The sequence below is a fragment of the Cherax quadricarinatus genome, chromosome 33 (assembly GCF_038502225.1).
Source record: "Cherax quadricarinatus isolate ZL_2023a chromosome 33, ASM3850222v1, whole genome shotgun sequence".
Classification (NCBI taxonomy): domain Eukaryota; kingdom Metazoa; phylum Arthropoda; class Malacostraca; order Decapoda; family Parastacidae; genus Cherax; species Cherax quadricarinatus.
In genome coordinates, this window is record NC_091324.1 from 27,094,007 (window position 1) to 27,110,514 (window position 16,508).

The 16,508-nt window shown below is 41.7% G+C and overlaps 1 protein-coding gene across 5 annotated transcripts in view; it reads right to left on the reverse strand.

The window, feature by feature from the left end:
* Window positions 1-16,508, reverse strand: part of Nost (Nostrin) — a 189,841-nt gene that overhangs the window by 31,373 nt on the left and 141,960 nt on the right. For all 5 annotated transcript variants that reach the window (XM_070090961.1, XM_070090963.1, XM_070090960.1 and 2 more), the window contains 2 exons: window positions 9,629-9,714; window positions 1-87 (listed from right to left, as the gene is read on the reverse strand). The exon at window positions 1-87 is cut by the window's left edge and continues 57 nt beyond it. In XM_070090961.1, coding sequence (XP_069947062.1) covers window positions 1-87; window positions 9,629-9,714 — 173 coding nt within the window. The remainder of the gene's footprint in view (window positions 88-9,628; window positions 9,715-16,508) is intronic.

Below are 16,508 nucleotides of genomic sequence, written 5' to 3' on the forward strand. Positions count from 1 at the left end.
ACACTACCCATGCTCTCCTTTGACGCCTTCAACAGCTTACCAGATAGCTTGTGAAGACCTTTGGCGTAGCTCGCCTCCAGCTCCGCCCTAAAGAACAACAAAAAACTCAATCACCCAACAACACTGTTAAAAGGCTAACTCAAAAGTTTAGTTTTTAAGAGACCATATCTGAAAATCAAGATATAGGTACAAGCTAACTGGAAAACAGTTGTAGTTTGAAACAAGTAGTCAGAAACTAAGAAGGAATAGTAAACTCTCTTCAATATGGTGCCTTGATGTTGATGAACAATTCTTGATCCAAAGTATTGGAGCTATCCACCTCTTCGACGCAAGTCTGTTTACTCCCACCCGGCTGGAATGCGATAAAATTTATGAATTCAGACAACTCACTCGGACATGTTCAAGAATTGTCAAAGTATTTTATCTACAGTGGCATATTACCATCTATTCTGGAAAAAATATCCTGACTTTGCCCACTGTAAATAACGTATAGTTTTTTTATTTCAAAAATACCTTGCTAAAACATAAGGTAATATTTTTTGTAATTTTTTTTTTGACATGATTTATGTCTGCATAACTTATTACTACTGTAACCAGACATAAACATGTAAATAGTAAACTTTTTTTAGCCATCAAAACGTTGGGACCCAGTCCCTGGACCCATTATGTGTCTGTAATCTTTAGACTACCATCCACAGGATAGGTATGGGTGCAATAAATATTAAACTAATTACCATTCCTCTCACTCCCCAGGTGTACAACTTACGTGTTTAACGCTCCTCCATTACAGTCTAATAATATAACGCATATCCTGTTTCCAAGAAATTCCTCAAAAGTAAAACCCAGGAGCTTTTTCATTATTCAACAGAAGTTGAATAATGAAAAATAAATCTTGCTACGTTTCCCAGTCATATACCATCACAAGATGATTTTCATTCATCAACTAATACACATCTGTCAACCTGAGCCTTTCATTAAGAGATCAGTATAACGCAACATGCAGAATAACCCTGTTCTGGGACTGTGTTTGGCTTAGGGATAAACTTCATGGAACCCCGTCATGAGCAAAATGTACCCCCAATAAAAGCTTTCCGGCATATTGTGTTTATACCCATACCGGTGGCCATTAAGCCTCTATCCATGGGATCAGTAGCTATGCGGTCTCGCTCTTGAAAATTTAAAGTTGCTATTAATGTATAAAGGTATCACAGGACGAGACAAAAAAAAAAAAGTCTTGTAAGTGCAAACATATACACAGTAAAAATTAATTTATTGCAATAACTACGCGAACTCTATTTTTCACTGGCGGGCACTAACAGCTTGATCGATCAGGCCAGCAACCAGGAAGCCTTGTGTGGGATCGGACCTCAGGAAGCTATTATAGGTATGCTGCAGGTACTGGCATTTTTTCACTCCTATATATATGCATATATACACAACAGGAGTCAAAGGCGGGGGAGTGCCGCGGGGTTGTCACTTTCCCCAGCGCCATTTCTCCCCCCAACAACCTCTGACCTGCTCTTTCTTCCGGGTTAAAGGTAGCGTGACTTCAGCTTCACCTGGGCGTGTCCCACCACAAAAACTCTTACTTCATTATTTACACTGTTTAAAGTCGTTAAGCTTAAGACCTAACCTTAAAAGCCCACTTTCCCCCGCAGGTATATATAAAACTGTTCGCCGTATTTTGGCAAACGAAATTACACCTTAACACCGGAGAACATTACGGTTTAAACATTAGTAACAAATCTTGCTTCGTAACTTTGTCAACACGCGTCATAATTACTAATTATGTTTCATTTTGACCGAAAGCTATGAAACGCTTCCTCGGCTCATTTTGAACAACCATTTGCCCTCTCACTAACACCTCTAAGGCTTCAGGCAATTACCTATTCTTCACTTGCATTTTACAAGAGCTCAGGCGTGTGCGTTCTGCTAATGAGGAACATAATCTTCACTTTGTATTCATCGTGGGCGCCTCAAAAAGGCAAGGACTTCCCAGTCCGGCTCCCTTCGAGCCCCGTGAGAGCGGGGATACAGGCGAGTTAATCCCACAAGAAGACCTACTGCACTCAACGCCACAGGGCGTCAGCCTCAGTGTGACTGCAAATTCTGCAATCCAGGGACGTAACAGTCACCTGCTAGTGCTAAACCACTATCCTCGGGAGCTGGTGACGCGTCATTTGATTAAGACTTGGTTCCTGACGAATATAACAACCTCACTTTGATCACTTATAGCCCAGCCTTCAATGCCGATTCTTTGTTTTCCTGGACGAAACTGGCTTATTACACTGACTCTGGCTTCCCCATCTGAATACAACTCTCTTTTCACATGCCTTATCTTCTGGCAGCTAAATGATGGCTATTATACGGGGCTTCATGCTTTCTTGAGTTTGTTCCTGCTGCTAATATTACGTTGAAGGAACGAAAGACTTTCAAGTGTTACTATGCGGGAAGAAAAGTTGTGGCGTGTCAGCTTCTCTGGGTACAGAGGCCACTGGTCTGCTCAACACCTAAACTCGCGCCCACACCCTCTTCTCCGCCCCTGCCCTGCACACTGCCCTCACACACCTGGTGATGGTCTTTATGTATTCGTCAGGGAAAAAATCAGGTGACCTGGGTTTCTGTCATATACTAAGTTATTCAGTGGTGGTGTTGGCCCTATGGTGGGGTGCAGGCAGCAACAACTGTTGGTTTACCTTTCGGAGTCAGTCGTCTAAGTAACAGGTGTGGTGAAGGTGAGGCAAATGAAGGTGGATGAGAAAGTGGAAGAGGAAAAGGTGGAGGTAGATGAAACGGTGGAAGAGGAAGAGAAGGTTGAGGAGGAAAGGGAGAATAAGATAATGAAATAAGTAAATTTATTTAGGTACAGGTACACATAATTACAATTTTTACATATAGTAAATATGTGTAAATTATTTAGAATAACCCAAAAAAAGTCAAAGTGACTTATTTCTATTGGCGGGGGAGAGGGTCCAGGTGGAGGTGGAAGATGAGAGGTGTATAGTGAGGGGAGAGAGAAAATAATTTATAGAAAGAGTAAGGAAAGCTAGAAAAAACCTGAATGATGAAGATTTTACTGACCTCTGACTGAGGAGTGTTCACTCAAGACAATTTTAGTAATGATTAAGTAATTGAACTATAAAAACTGATGGTAATTTAATGGAATCGAAGGGCACATGTGGGGGGAGAGGAAACTGTACGAAGGGAGTTGATACAAATAACAGTAAACTTGATAACAGATTATGACACTTGAAAGTAAGATTATAACCAGAGTAGGGCTGCTGTGAAGAAGCAATACCACACGACCACTCATGGTCTACCATCAGTCTACAAACTACTAATGCTTAAGAAGCTGCAACGCCTGAGTTATTAGTATACAATCTGCCAAGGTGCTGCAACTGCCACATTTATCAGCATAGAATCTGCCAATGGTTACCCAGGGCAAACAGCCACTGACATGGTAAAGACATATTTAAAGACAGCTTTTGAATTAAGATATTTGTTCTATCTGTGAGTATGTAATTTTCAATGAGTGACTAATGGTTGTAGTGGAAATAAGATACATAATGTCAAAGCCAAGCACATAATAGGTCAATCCATGGACAGTGGGCGCCTCAGCAGTTAGCCAGGAAACAGTAAATAAAGAATCATCAGTAGAGCAATGGCGACCCTGGGAGTGAGTCAACCGCTGTCAACACCACATGAAGAGGAGCCAGTCAACACCAACAAGTCTTCTGAGATTCAGAAACGATATGGAGAAATAAGAAAACAAGGAATGAAAGAACGTGAATGAAAATTACGCATTATTTCCTTACAAACAGGGCTCCTTCCGCTTTTCTAGCTTCTGCCTAGTGTGAAGAAGCTCGTTCAAAATTTAAGACAAATTGTGAATAGTTCTGACATTTTTCAACATTTTGTTCATCATGCTACTCTGCTCTTACAAAAAAAATATGAAAAAAAAAAAAAACTGAAGTCAGATGGTATGATTTATCCTTGACGCATGTGCAAGTGAGCATGTAGGTCAGGATGTATTATAATACATCCTGATTTATTAAAGCAGTATGCTAAATGTGGACGAATCAAAGGGCACTACATAAATAATGCCTACGAAAACTACTCTCCCCTTCTTCGGATCAATTCTGATTGTCTCCCAGTCCTCAGGCATTATATGACCGATATATATAGGTTTATCGCTTCCCCATAATTTGCCTAGACTACCTTCCCTACAAGTGTGAAAGTTAAAAACCAAAATCAATATAGTATTAGGGGAAGTGATCACAATTTTGTAGGACCTACGTATATACTACATACACAAGAGTATCAAGCACTTTGTGTACTGATAAATGACTGGAAAAAAAATAGCAAATCATCTTAGAGCCAATAATGACTAACTGAATTTGAGGAGTAACAAGCTGAAGGGAGGGAGGATAATGACTTACTACTAATATAATGCTGCACTACAAATTATCAATGTACAATGTTAAACGTGCCACATCTACATCATCTTCCCCGATTTCATTTTTAACATCAGCGAAAATTGGCAGTGAGCAAACATCAAGGTATTTTCATTTGCTCATTGATATTACTGATATCTAATTTTCCTGTCGTCTTCAGCGACGACTTTCCTGCTTATTTTACTATCACCGCGAAAATCACTCACTACGAAAGCAAAAGATTTGGCAGACGATGCACCATCCCCCCAATGAAAAGCAGGGGTGTCACTAGCACGTTAAGAGACCATACAATAAGTGCCAGGGGCCCGAGACTGTTCAACTGCCTCCCAGCACACATAAGGGGGATTACCAACAGACCCCTGGCAGTCTTCAAGCTGGCACTGGACAAGCACCTAAAGTCAGTTCCTGATCAGCCGGGCTGTGGCTCGTACGTTGGTTTGCGTGCAGCCAGCAGCAACAGCCTGGTTGATCAGGCTCTGATTCCACCAGGAGGCCTGGTCACAGACCGGGCCGCGGGAGCGTTGACCCCCGGAACTCTCCAGGTAAACTCCAGGTAACCGCGAAGGATGAATGATGCCTATGGAAAAGTACTGGATAAAATTCCAGAGACGTAAAACTAAATACAGTAAACAGTCAACACTAACCCATATAACGAAGTTGGTTTCATGTAATGTACAAGTATTAATACCGTACATGTGTATTTCACTTATTGTAAAGTACTGTGAAGCATGAAGTTTATCTAAAATGGACAGAGGGGCAGTGTTATGTTCTCTGCGCACCTTGATCCTCCACTGTTATGCTGAACTTCGAATACTATGGTCTCAGTTGCAAGCCTGTTGCTCTCTCGCTCTCTGCTTACCCTCAATTGTTTGATAATATTTGGACATTACAATGCTACCGTATTCTGAGTCATTTCTAAGCGCAACAACAGATATACGATCCATACCAGTCAGCTAACACAAGCCTATCTTTGCAAAATGTTTTCCGTGCCAGGAAATATTTTTTTTTACTGAAATTGGATACACAAGCAATGTGCCGTTAATCTATTCTATATGATAGTTACATTGTGGGCACAAAAACTAGCTATGTTCTCCATGTCATATTTCAACATGGGGTGAATTTCACAGTGGGAGACTTCAGCAGGACAATAAGGAGATCGTCAAGTATTCCCAAACAGATTCATCAGCTGCGGGAGTTTCAAAAGTTTCGTTCCGGCAGAGCTGATGGAGCTACTATGAAATATAACTAGATATGGGAACCATTTATAAAACTGAGGGGTGGGGGGGGGGAATCTCGTAATATGCTAAAGTCATCTGTTTTTGGTTTTTCCACTACATATTCTTAATCAGCGTATAAAAAAAAGTACATGCGATTTTAAGCAATATTAAAAAGCTGAAAAAACGATAAAATTCACAGTTGAAATCATGTTTTATATGAAAATGAAAAATCATTTGAGCATGTAAGTAGCTGATACTAAGATTGTGTTTATTTCTTGCAAGAAGTGCAAGTGAGGAAGAACTACATCACAAACGACTTAAACCCTCCAAGAGGTAACGTGTTCTGGTTTAAAATAACCAACGTCATCCAGAGATATAGCAAGTCCTGCACACCAACTCTTCAAGAGGTTTCAATGTGAAGTGACAAGATAAGAGTGTCAGTTGTCTAGCAACGTCTGCTGTAGCTCTCCCATCACCTACACTACGTCTGCTGTAGCTCTCCCATCACCTACACTACGTCTGCTGTAGCTCTCCCATCACCTACACTACGTCTGCTGTAGCTCTCCCATCACCTACACTACGTCTGCTGTAGCTCTCCCATCACCTACACTACGTCTGCTGTAGTTCTCCCATCACCTACACTACGTCTGCTGTAGCTCTCCCATCACCTACACTACGTCTGCTGTAGCTCTCCCATCACCTACACTACGTCTGCTGTAGCTCTCCCATCACCTACACTACGTCTGCTGTAGCTCTCCCATCACCTACACTACGTCTGCTGTAGCTCTCCCATCACCTACACTACGTCTGCTGTAGCTCTCCCATCACCTACACTACGTCTGCTGTAGCTCTCCCATCACCTACACTACGTCTGCTGTAGCTCTCCCATCACCTACACTACGTCTGCTGTAGCTCTCCCATCACCTACACTACGTCTGCTGTAGCTCTCCCATCACCTACACTACGTCTGCTGTAGCTCTCCCATCACCTACACTACGTCTGCTGTAGCTCTCCCATCACCTACACTACGTCTGCTGTAGCTCTCCCATCACCTACACTACGTCTGCTGTAGCTCTCCCATCACCTACACTACGTCTGCTGTAGCTCTCCCATCACCTACACTACGTCTGCTGTAGCTCTCCCATCACCTACACTACGTCTGCTGTAGCTCTCCCATCACCTACACTACGTCTGCTGTAGCTCTACCATCACCTACACTACGTCTACGTCTGCTGTAGCTCTCCCATCACCTACACTACGTCTACGTCTGCTGTAGCTCTCCCATCACCTACACTACGTCTGCTGTAGCTCTCCCATCACCTACACTACGTCTGCTGTAGCTCTCCCATCACCTACACTACGTCTACGTCTGCTGTAGCTCTCCCATCACCTACACTACGTCTACGTCTGCTGTAGCTCTCCCATCACCTACACTACGTCTACGTCTGCTGTAGCTCTCCCATCACCTACACTACGTCTACGTCTGCTGTAGCTCTCCCATCACCTACACTACGTCTGCTGTAGCCCGCTCATCACCTATACTACGTCTGCTGTATGCTGACGAGGACGGTGGAAACCAGCAGCTTGAGCAGTGTTTGGTACCGTCAGTGTAACAGTATTACTCAGCTGGTTACATGATCGACGCCTCGCTAAAACAATTCCTTTACACAACTAGCTCGGGCAGCGTTTTTTTTGTGGTCTTACTTTCAACTGGATGTAAAAACTCTGCCGCGGAACTGAACCCCATTCACCCACGCCACAAAGGTGGCAGTAAAGCAATCCCCAAAAAAACTTTAGACCAACAGCGATGACATGAAACATTATAAACCTTTAACAATATTACCTGTCGGCACTCTCAGAAGATATCACAATACATATTTACACAACCTAAGACACTGGGTTTTGAGCAGGTCGCTCCTGCCTCTCGCAACTGCTTGACAGTTTTACTGAATGATAAGCAAAATACTGACATAATATATGCAGACTTTACCAGAGCCTTTGTCAAGTGTGATCACGGTGCGATAACGCACAAAAAAAAGAGCAACTCGAAAAGTGGGCAGAGAGATCTTCAACTTTCATACAAGTAGAACTCAAGTAATAATCATCAAAGTAAAAATTTTAAATATTCACAGCGAAAAGCTGTTGCCCAAACTACAGCACTCGTCCCAATGTTCTTATATATGACACAGGCAAACCACAGTACCGTAACTTTATTCACAGATGATACTACAATAAAAGTTGTATTGGTGCCATCCATAGAAGACACTTCAAACTTCCAAGCTCACATCAACCAGTCTTTCTTATAGGCCACTGTAAACAATGACAAATTTCAGCAGTTCCGCAATGGAAAATTTTAGTACACCATAAAAACAAGGAAAAAATTAAAGCCAAAACAACGAACGTAAAATCTGAAGGAATAAAATCTGGAAAAAAAAGAGTATAAAACTTAAACAACTCAAGTTAAACTCAAGGAATTCTGGGACTAACCATTTCAAAAATTCTTATTTCAAGAAAAATAATAATGTTACTATCACAAGTACATAAGAAATAATGGGTCACAGAACGGAAGTGATTCGAAATCATGGCGAGCCAGTCCTAAAACTAGCAGGTCATTGCGCTAAAACAAAAGGTTACATAACCACACTAGGCCTCTACTAGCTGTGAATGAATAACATAGCAGTAACCAGTTAGGGATAAACCTCACTTGCTGCCAACACTGCCAAAGAGTCTCTTGCCATAGTATTGGTTGTAAGGAAAGTGACCAGGGGAGGCGGGGGTCCCCACCCTCTTCCTCTCCACCTGTATCACGAGCCACACAACTTTCTGTCTGGGTATGCAGGAAGCACCATTCCTCTCCCTCATATACTCTCACTTTCCCAATTCTTAACATTTGTTCCAGACACTGTAATTTTAATTAAAAATTAGTGGTTTCGTATAAGTTCCTCTAAATCTGTGTTTTTGTTGTCGGGAACTTGTCAATATTTGGACTTACACATGACAGAGGCAGCAGCAGCGAGGCAACATCAAGAAACTTTCTCTGAGAGGCTCAACACATGGAGAAACGCACTTACTGTCTGCCAGGGTAATAAATTTTCCTCCTCCAACTTCTGCACTCGTCTACGAAAGTCATATATAAACCTGGACTTGTAAATAACACAAGAAGGATTTTTTTTTATTTGTTGCAGTAAACCTGTATTAATCATTCAGCGTAAGAGGTCTGTCAGAAGCATCAACAATTTATAACTTACAAGTAGGAGCAGTTACACTAGGCGGAGACAGCAAGGGCGCTGTTAGAACCATCAAAAAGCAGCAGTGTGCGTCAGAGATGAGTCAGGAGTCCTACGTCAACAACCTCCTAGTCCCTGGACTGAGACATATTTGTCTTCTAAAAATAATGTATTTCCAAGAAAACGGACGTCAGTAATATTATTCTCTGCTCTGAAAGTATTTGCATACTGTTTAATATTCTCGGAGTTGCTGCAGCAACCAAAGCAAAAGATGCAGCCTCAACAGTAGCAGCAGGAGCACCTGCGAAGAGAAGCAGCAGCAGCTGTAACCAAACCAGCAGAGAGGAAGCAGGAATGTCCTCCAGCAGGTGGTCCTAGACAAGGCGTGAGTAGGCACTCCTTTACATACAGAAAACACTCAAGTGGTAATTTCTGTGCAAACCTTATTGAGTTTACTGGGTGTTCAAGGTGCTTACTACATCCCAAACAAACTCCCGTGTAAGTACTGTAGATCAAAAGAGGCATTTATCTTTTAGAGAGTGCTCGATATAGATATTCGACCATTCATAACTTGGGCAATACCATGGCCCGGGCACCAACAATATTATACTTGAGGATGTCAGTCCTGGTCATTACTGAAGCCCGATTTTGAGATGTATTCAGCAGCGTACGAGAAAGGATAAGTGTAGTGTAAGAGGATGCGTGTAGTGTGAGGTAACAGAGTACTCGCCTCTCGTGCATTATAACAGCCAGCTCCTTGCAGAACTCTCCTCCAGATTTGATGTATCGCCGCAACTCGTCGAAGCCATTGTGACCCTGCAGAAGACAAGAATATTGTTTAGAACTGATGTTATTCCTACCACACACCTGGTCACTAGCATACCCAATCACCCCACACACCTGGTCACCCCTTACATGCTAGACCTCACACTTGGTTATCTAAGCACCTACCAACTCTCAGATGATGCACCTGGTCTATTTCCGCTGTTGATAACATCACGAAGCGTCTCCAGGACCTTGCCAGAACTTGAGCAGCGCTGGAAACCTTGGTACAACCTCTGGACAGAAGTGAGGTGTTTCGGAGGTAAACCGAGGAGGCATGTGGCAACACTTACCCTAGTTTATCATCCACAACACTCACTCCAGACCTTACCCTTCAACCCTCAGTACAGGGCCAAGGTATCACAAAGGGGCCAAGGTGCCATACAGGGGCTAGGGTGCCACACAGCGGGCAGGGTGCACAGAGGCCAATCATACGTGATGATAGCGGCTCTCGGCTGGTCTGCACTTTCCATGAGCTCTGGTCATCCAGGTATATAAAGAGTTTCAACAAAAAATATATTGATCATTTACCTTGAACTTAACATCAAGATTGGGAGGAAAAAATGTCCACCACGGCACAATGACTTTGTAAATTAGGGGAAAAAAGAATAACAATAAGTGTTGAACACATGAGAAAACAAGAGATGTCAATATTGCCGTCATTAACACTATAACCTCGACCATAATGTGCAAGTCATCAGTGACACTCAAGTACACTTCACAACCTACTAACCTTTGTCAAAAATATTACTATTTAAGATTAAACTTGTAGATGTGAAATATTCCCTTTATGAAACACGCTTGAGACATAATTTAAACTTCCATGCTTCAGCTCACACGCGTAAACTCGCCAGAAAACCATTATTACTAATGAAATGTACGTCACCTGGCCTTGAACAAGACTATCAATTCTCCCACTGATAAAAGTCTCTGGTCGACGAAACAACTTTACGATAAAATGTCAAAAAACACATTTTATGTCATATTAACACATTCCTGGAATTAGTGTTTGGGAAACAAGGTGAAGACTTCGCAGATGTAACCAGCAAGTGGCTTCATGTTTTCGTTCTTGACTGAGTAGGAGGTATAGGTCACTTTAGTGTATTAGTTGCATCCTTATACTAAAATTAATAAGAGATAAGAGGAGCGCGAGTGAAGTAAAACTAGAGTGCTACACTAGTCAACGACACGTCAGACTCACGAACTGACAACTGAAACCCTGGGCACAAATGTTGAAATATGCCAGAGAAACCGAATTTTGATTTAACATATATCAATTACATTTACAAGAATAAAATAATCTCTATGACCACAGTAACTAAGGAACACAATACAAACATTACTGCCTAAAACAAACACCCTCTAATAACTCTGAGCTTTCTGACTAACTACTAGCAACATAATGGTAATACACAACATCAACAGAGCCGAAATTCATAGAGTAATGTAATATAAAATTCATCTCTGTTATTTAGCCAAGAGTCAGGCTCAAGTAGTGAGAGCGAGCTGGGATGGTACTAATGGTTACGGAACCAACCACAAACGAGGCACGTAGTCAAAACGCACCCAGGGTCAGGAGATTGCCTTAGCATATAAGAGGGATGAGGGTGGACACACGAGAGGGATGAGGGTGAATGTTACCGATGAAATACCTGCCTGACGGGGTACATAGTAGTACACCGCGGTTTATGTCTCCCAATGTATATTCCCTGGAATCTTTGTTTGATCCCTACTTTATGGCTTAAAGTATGCTTAAGTGATAGTTTCTCTTAAAGCCAGTGCTGATAACCTCTAGTAATGAAACACCAAGCAAGACAAGGTGAATTTTTCTACACCAGCCTGAAACTTGGATTCCACGGTGACTGCCTGGCCATTCAGGCTATTGCTATTGGCACCACACAGACTGCAATAACCATCAACTTTTTTGATGAGGCTCCACACCTGAAGCAACGTTTCCTAACAACTTACCTTGGTTATATTATTAAATGCTAGAAGAATTTTTCTTTTTCTTCCTTATCATAGTACGGTGACTAGTCATGGGCTTAGAATATTTCTCATGTATATCTGATAAGTATCCTCCTCTCGCTAGTATTCTAGAAAGTACATTCAGAGTGGTGGGCGGCCGCCTCAGTCGTGTAGACGGTTTACCATTTCTAAGTGACCAGGAAAGTAAGAAACGTCTCTTAATATATGCTACGAAATTATTGTATGTACTCTGAATGTTGTCTGATCACTTTGACAGAAATTAGAATATCTACCGTCGTACCTGAAACGTTATTCCTATGATAACTAATATGAACAAGTACTGACAGACTGTTGAAAATTCCCGTGCTAAAAGTTGTCAATAATAAGGCATCCTTAAATGCTATTCCTGTGCAGTTTTTATAAGCATATATTCGATGATAAGTCAAACATTTTTGCAAAGCGTGGATACATTACCTGTATATTACCCTGATAGTCTTTAAAATAGCCAAGTAGGCAGTTAAGAGGAACATCCTGTTCTGAAGTTGTGCTGAATACAATGGTTGATATAACATTACATGATTAATAATGCCTCAGAGATCACACGCAAGTTTTATTCAAGAGGCTAATGAGTTCATTAAACCAAAGGTACAAATTGCGCATTATAAAAGATCAATACTTTCAGATCTGATTAAAGATGAGTGGTACCTTTGCACCCTTAGTGCTAATGAGCGTGTGATACCTAATGCTAATGGTACATTAATGGAACCTACATATATATAACAGTGCATATTTATTGGTGTTAGTGGACTGAAGAGGCTAGTGAATGAATGGTGCCACCAAGAACAGCTAAGTGGTGGCATTCGGCAGTATCTGTTGCAAGACTGGCGTAGGTGGTAATTAACAGCTGATACACACTGCTACTCTGTTCTTCCAACTGGACATTCACGAGTGAGACGCCGGACATAGACGCGTGAGACGCTGAATATTCCAGTCATCCAAGGAAGTTGCCTTTATCTGTTGATCTAAAAATGAATGAAACTTTTATTTTCACATGGAATGTCTAGTCTTACCCATGAAGGTCAAAATGTGAAAAGTTACAGGTTAACACTGAGACTTCAGGCTATTACTACCAAGGTCGCCACAAGTATAAGTTTACCTTTATCATCCCTAAGAACTTGCAGATTTTCACCTCTTAAGTTTTCTCGGACGGCAGGAAAGTTCTGCATTTTTTTGAATTGGGTTGGGTAATTAAAGAATAGGGAGCAAGGAGCTATTATCCCTTTCTCTTGTATAAACTACTAAATGTAAAAAGAAGAAAAACTGTTTCTTTTTCGGGTCACCCTACCTCGGTGGGAGACGGCCCTTGTGTTAAAAAATAAGTTTAGGAATAATTAATATTCAGAGTATATATTCTAATATTAACGTCTCAATTTCTTTTCGGAATTTTTAGATTTAAGATTAAGCTATATTCAATGTAAATAAAGTGAAGAGGAATTTATGATCATGAATATACCACGTGGCCACATACGTCGCCTCCCTCCTTCACAAGCACACTGCCCACACTTCAGACATGGGCCAGCAAACTTTACGTGCCACTGGAAACCCTAACCCAAATTGTGACTGTCTGGTTATGTAAGAGTAAACTGCAGTGTCCTTGTTACGACACCTGGCCAGAGGAGAGTTAATACTGTGTGCATCAAGCGAGGCTACAAGGCAAACATGTGAAGGTGGGGCTAACTGCCTCGCCCACACTGCCGCGACCACTCTGACATCCACCCACCCACCTGTTTGTGGATCCAGTGATCATCGCCTCCGCGACTTGGTTTCTGATCAGATCTCCTGACTGACAGTTTGATTAGTTAGGGTATTGGTGTCAGTCTGACGCAAGCACTACACACTAGTGATCAGATATGGTTTGACGAAAAGTTTCTGATTACATGAAAACAAATTTGTTGGTTATTTGTATATTTCCGTTTATATATGAAGTGTGTTGTGAAGCCTTGGGCCCTTTATGCTTAGTTATCTTTGTATAACTATTGAACTCTTGACTCTCCATGAGCTTTTGTACGAGGACTCACATTCTTGTGAGGAATTCGCTGTGCAGATTTGAAATTAGTTCCCTATTAATGCTCCACGGGTAGCACAACGTGTGGGATTTTAGATTTTGTCAATAATACAAGTGTGACAAGTTAAACAATAGAAGCCAGAAGTTTAAGTTCTACAATATTGCCTGCCTTAATTAAACAGAGCTAATAGTATACAACAACACTCCTGGAGTTTATCTGGAGAGGGTTTCGGGGGTCAATGCCCCCCGCGGCCCGTTCTGAGACCAGGCCTCATGATGGATCAGCGTCTGATCAACCAGGCTGTTACTGCTGGCCGCACGCAAGCTGACGTACGAACCACAGCCCGGTTGGCCAGGTACTGACTTGAGAATCAATGTGCCTTACCGAGTAACATTTTCTTGCCAATTCATGTTTCCAAACTGGCTGTTATCTTGCCTCGATTTTCCTTTAGTTACGGTTGCAAAGTAATTGTAATCTCGGATTCCAAGATCTTCACCCATGATGCTCCCAAGACCCTCAACTTTGCTCCTCCTAATAACACTGTGCCTTGGTTATGTTTTAGACTATTCATATTTTTACTACTTATTTTTTTTTTACACGGATGAGCTGAAATTTGTTACCGTTGATCATAATTATTTTCCGTGGACCACAAAAGAACTGCTGGTTTACATCAGCTTGAAGATTTTAATAATGTCTGATACATAAATGATTTTCAAATACATTTTTTCTTGTCATTCGCAAAGCCTGACACTGTGCTATGATTTGTCTTGTTTATGCCAGATATAAAGTTTAGTGTTGGTTGGTGGTACTACCGCGCCCTGAGGTGCAGTGTCACAGTGGTCTCTCCAGCACTCTCCTGGTACCTGGTATCTACCTCTTACTCAGTATTGCAGGTCACCACATACGTTACTATAGGTTAATAATAATAATCTTTATTTCTACAAGTACATGTACAACGTATACAGACCTAGCTGATATCAATGACGTAATACTATACAGAACTCCCCTCGTTATACCTGGAGTTTACCTGGAGAGAGTTTCGGGGGTCAACGCCCCCGCGGCCCGGTCTGTGACCAGGCCTCCTGGGTAAATTTTGTCCCCAGAATGCGACCCACACCACTCGACTAACATCGTGGTACCTATTTTACTGATAGGTGAACAGGGACAGCAGGCGTCTTAAGGAAACACGTCCTAATGTTTACACCCGTACCGGGGATCGAACCCCGGACCTCAATATGTGAGGCGAGTGCGCTAGCAATCAAGTTACAGAAACTTTTGGCAACTTCATTGTCTGATGCCTGATACGATAAATCAATATTTTTTATGAAATAACACGCAATATTTAGCAATTTTTCGTGGAGCAGTGTTGTGCAAGTTAGGTGGGCCGGGGTATGAACAACGTGTAGGTGTTGTGAACTGCTGCTAACAGGTATTCTCACGGTAAGGTGGTCACAGAGGCGGCCTCTACTCCAACACAAGTACGGATATATACATACCAGTCTAACCCTCCTATCTGTGTTTACGAGTGTTGAACTTCACCTCTTGAGTGTTGACACGTGCGTGTGCGTACTTGTGTGCGTGAGCAGCGGTACGGAAACTGTCACTACCCCCCCCCCACACACACAAACATACAGATACATACTTCAGCTGCCGTTCACTTTCTCATGACCTTGGTTCCTTGAATTGTTTTGCACCTCTCACTGATCTTACAGATTACAATACAAACATATGTCAAGTTAAATATTAACACAATCTCATTATACCTGTTTCTGACGTAAGTACAGGCACGGTGGACATACCAACATTCTCTTCAGCTAAGTTTAGGAACAAATCAAGCTGTAATAGCCACCAATTAGAGATTACCTGCATTTTTTAATCATACGCAGATCCAATATAATTTTTAACCTTCATCGTATTTCATAGAAATTTTATCAGTGTTATATTAAAGCTACATACGAGATGTGGAGAGACATCAGTCGATGAATGCCCAAGTCACCATGACAGGATATCAATGTAAGAGCTGGTCTTCCCACTACACGAAGCTTAGAGTGTAATGTTTAAAACATTAACATTACATACTTGTGTAAGATGAGCACACTAGTTGGCCTGGAGGAAACACGACTCACGGGTAATTTGTTAGGTTAAAGTCTATCGCCTGCGCGTGGGTCATTAACGCTGCAATTGAGGCTGAAAGCCTAGTTACTTTTTAGGACAACTTACTGGCTGAGCGAAGGCAACTATGTCCGTAATTCACATGTATGCTACCAAAAATAATTTGATAAAAACTAGAAATTAAACAGTGTATATACGTAGACATAGTACGTATATACCTCTGGATATATTAATGATTTTTAAAACTGACAAATAGATGAAAAAAACGTGTGCAAGTCTCGTCTTTATTGTGGAGACGTTTCGTCAAGAAGTGACTATCAGTCACATAAGGAGAATAATACATTATGTAGATGGTGGAAGACATGTAGTAGTCTGAGGTGATCAGTCCCTCAATCCACATGAAGACGGTGGACTGATCAACTACTACGTCAGGTCTTCCACCGTCTTCGTCAAATTAATCAAGCCTTAGGGACTGATCACCTCTATTACTTCAATTATTCCAATGTCTTAAGTTTTATTCTCCTTATCGGACTGATAAAGCCACTGGTTGGCAAAACGTCTTTACAAAAAAGATACCCACGTTTAGCACATGTCTTATTCACATACTGAGATGTGGTCTGCTCAAAGAGCCACTACACCACAAGT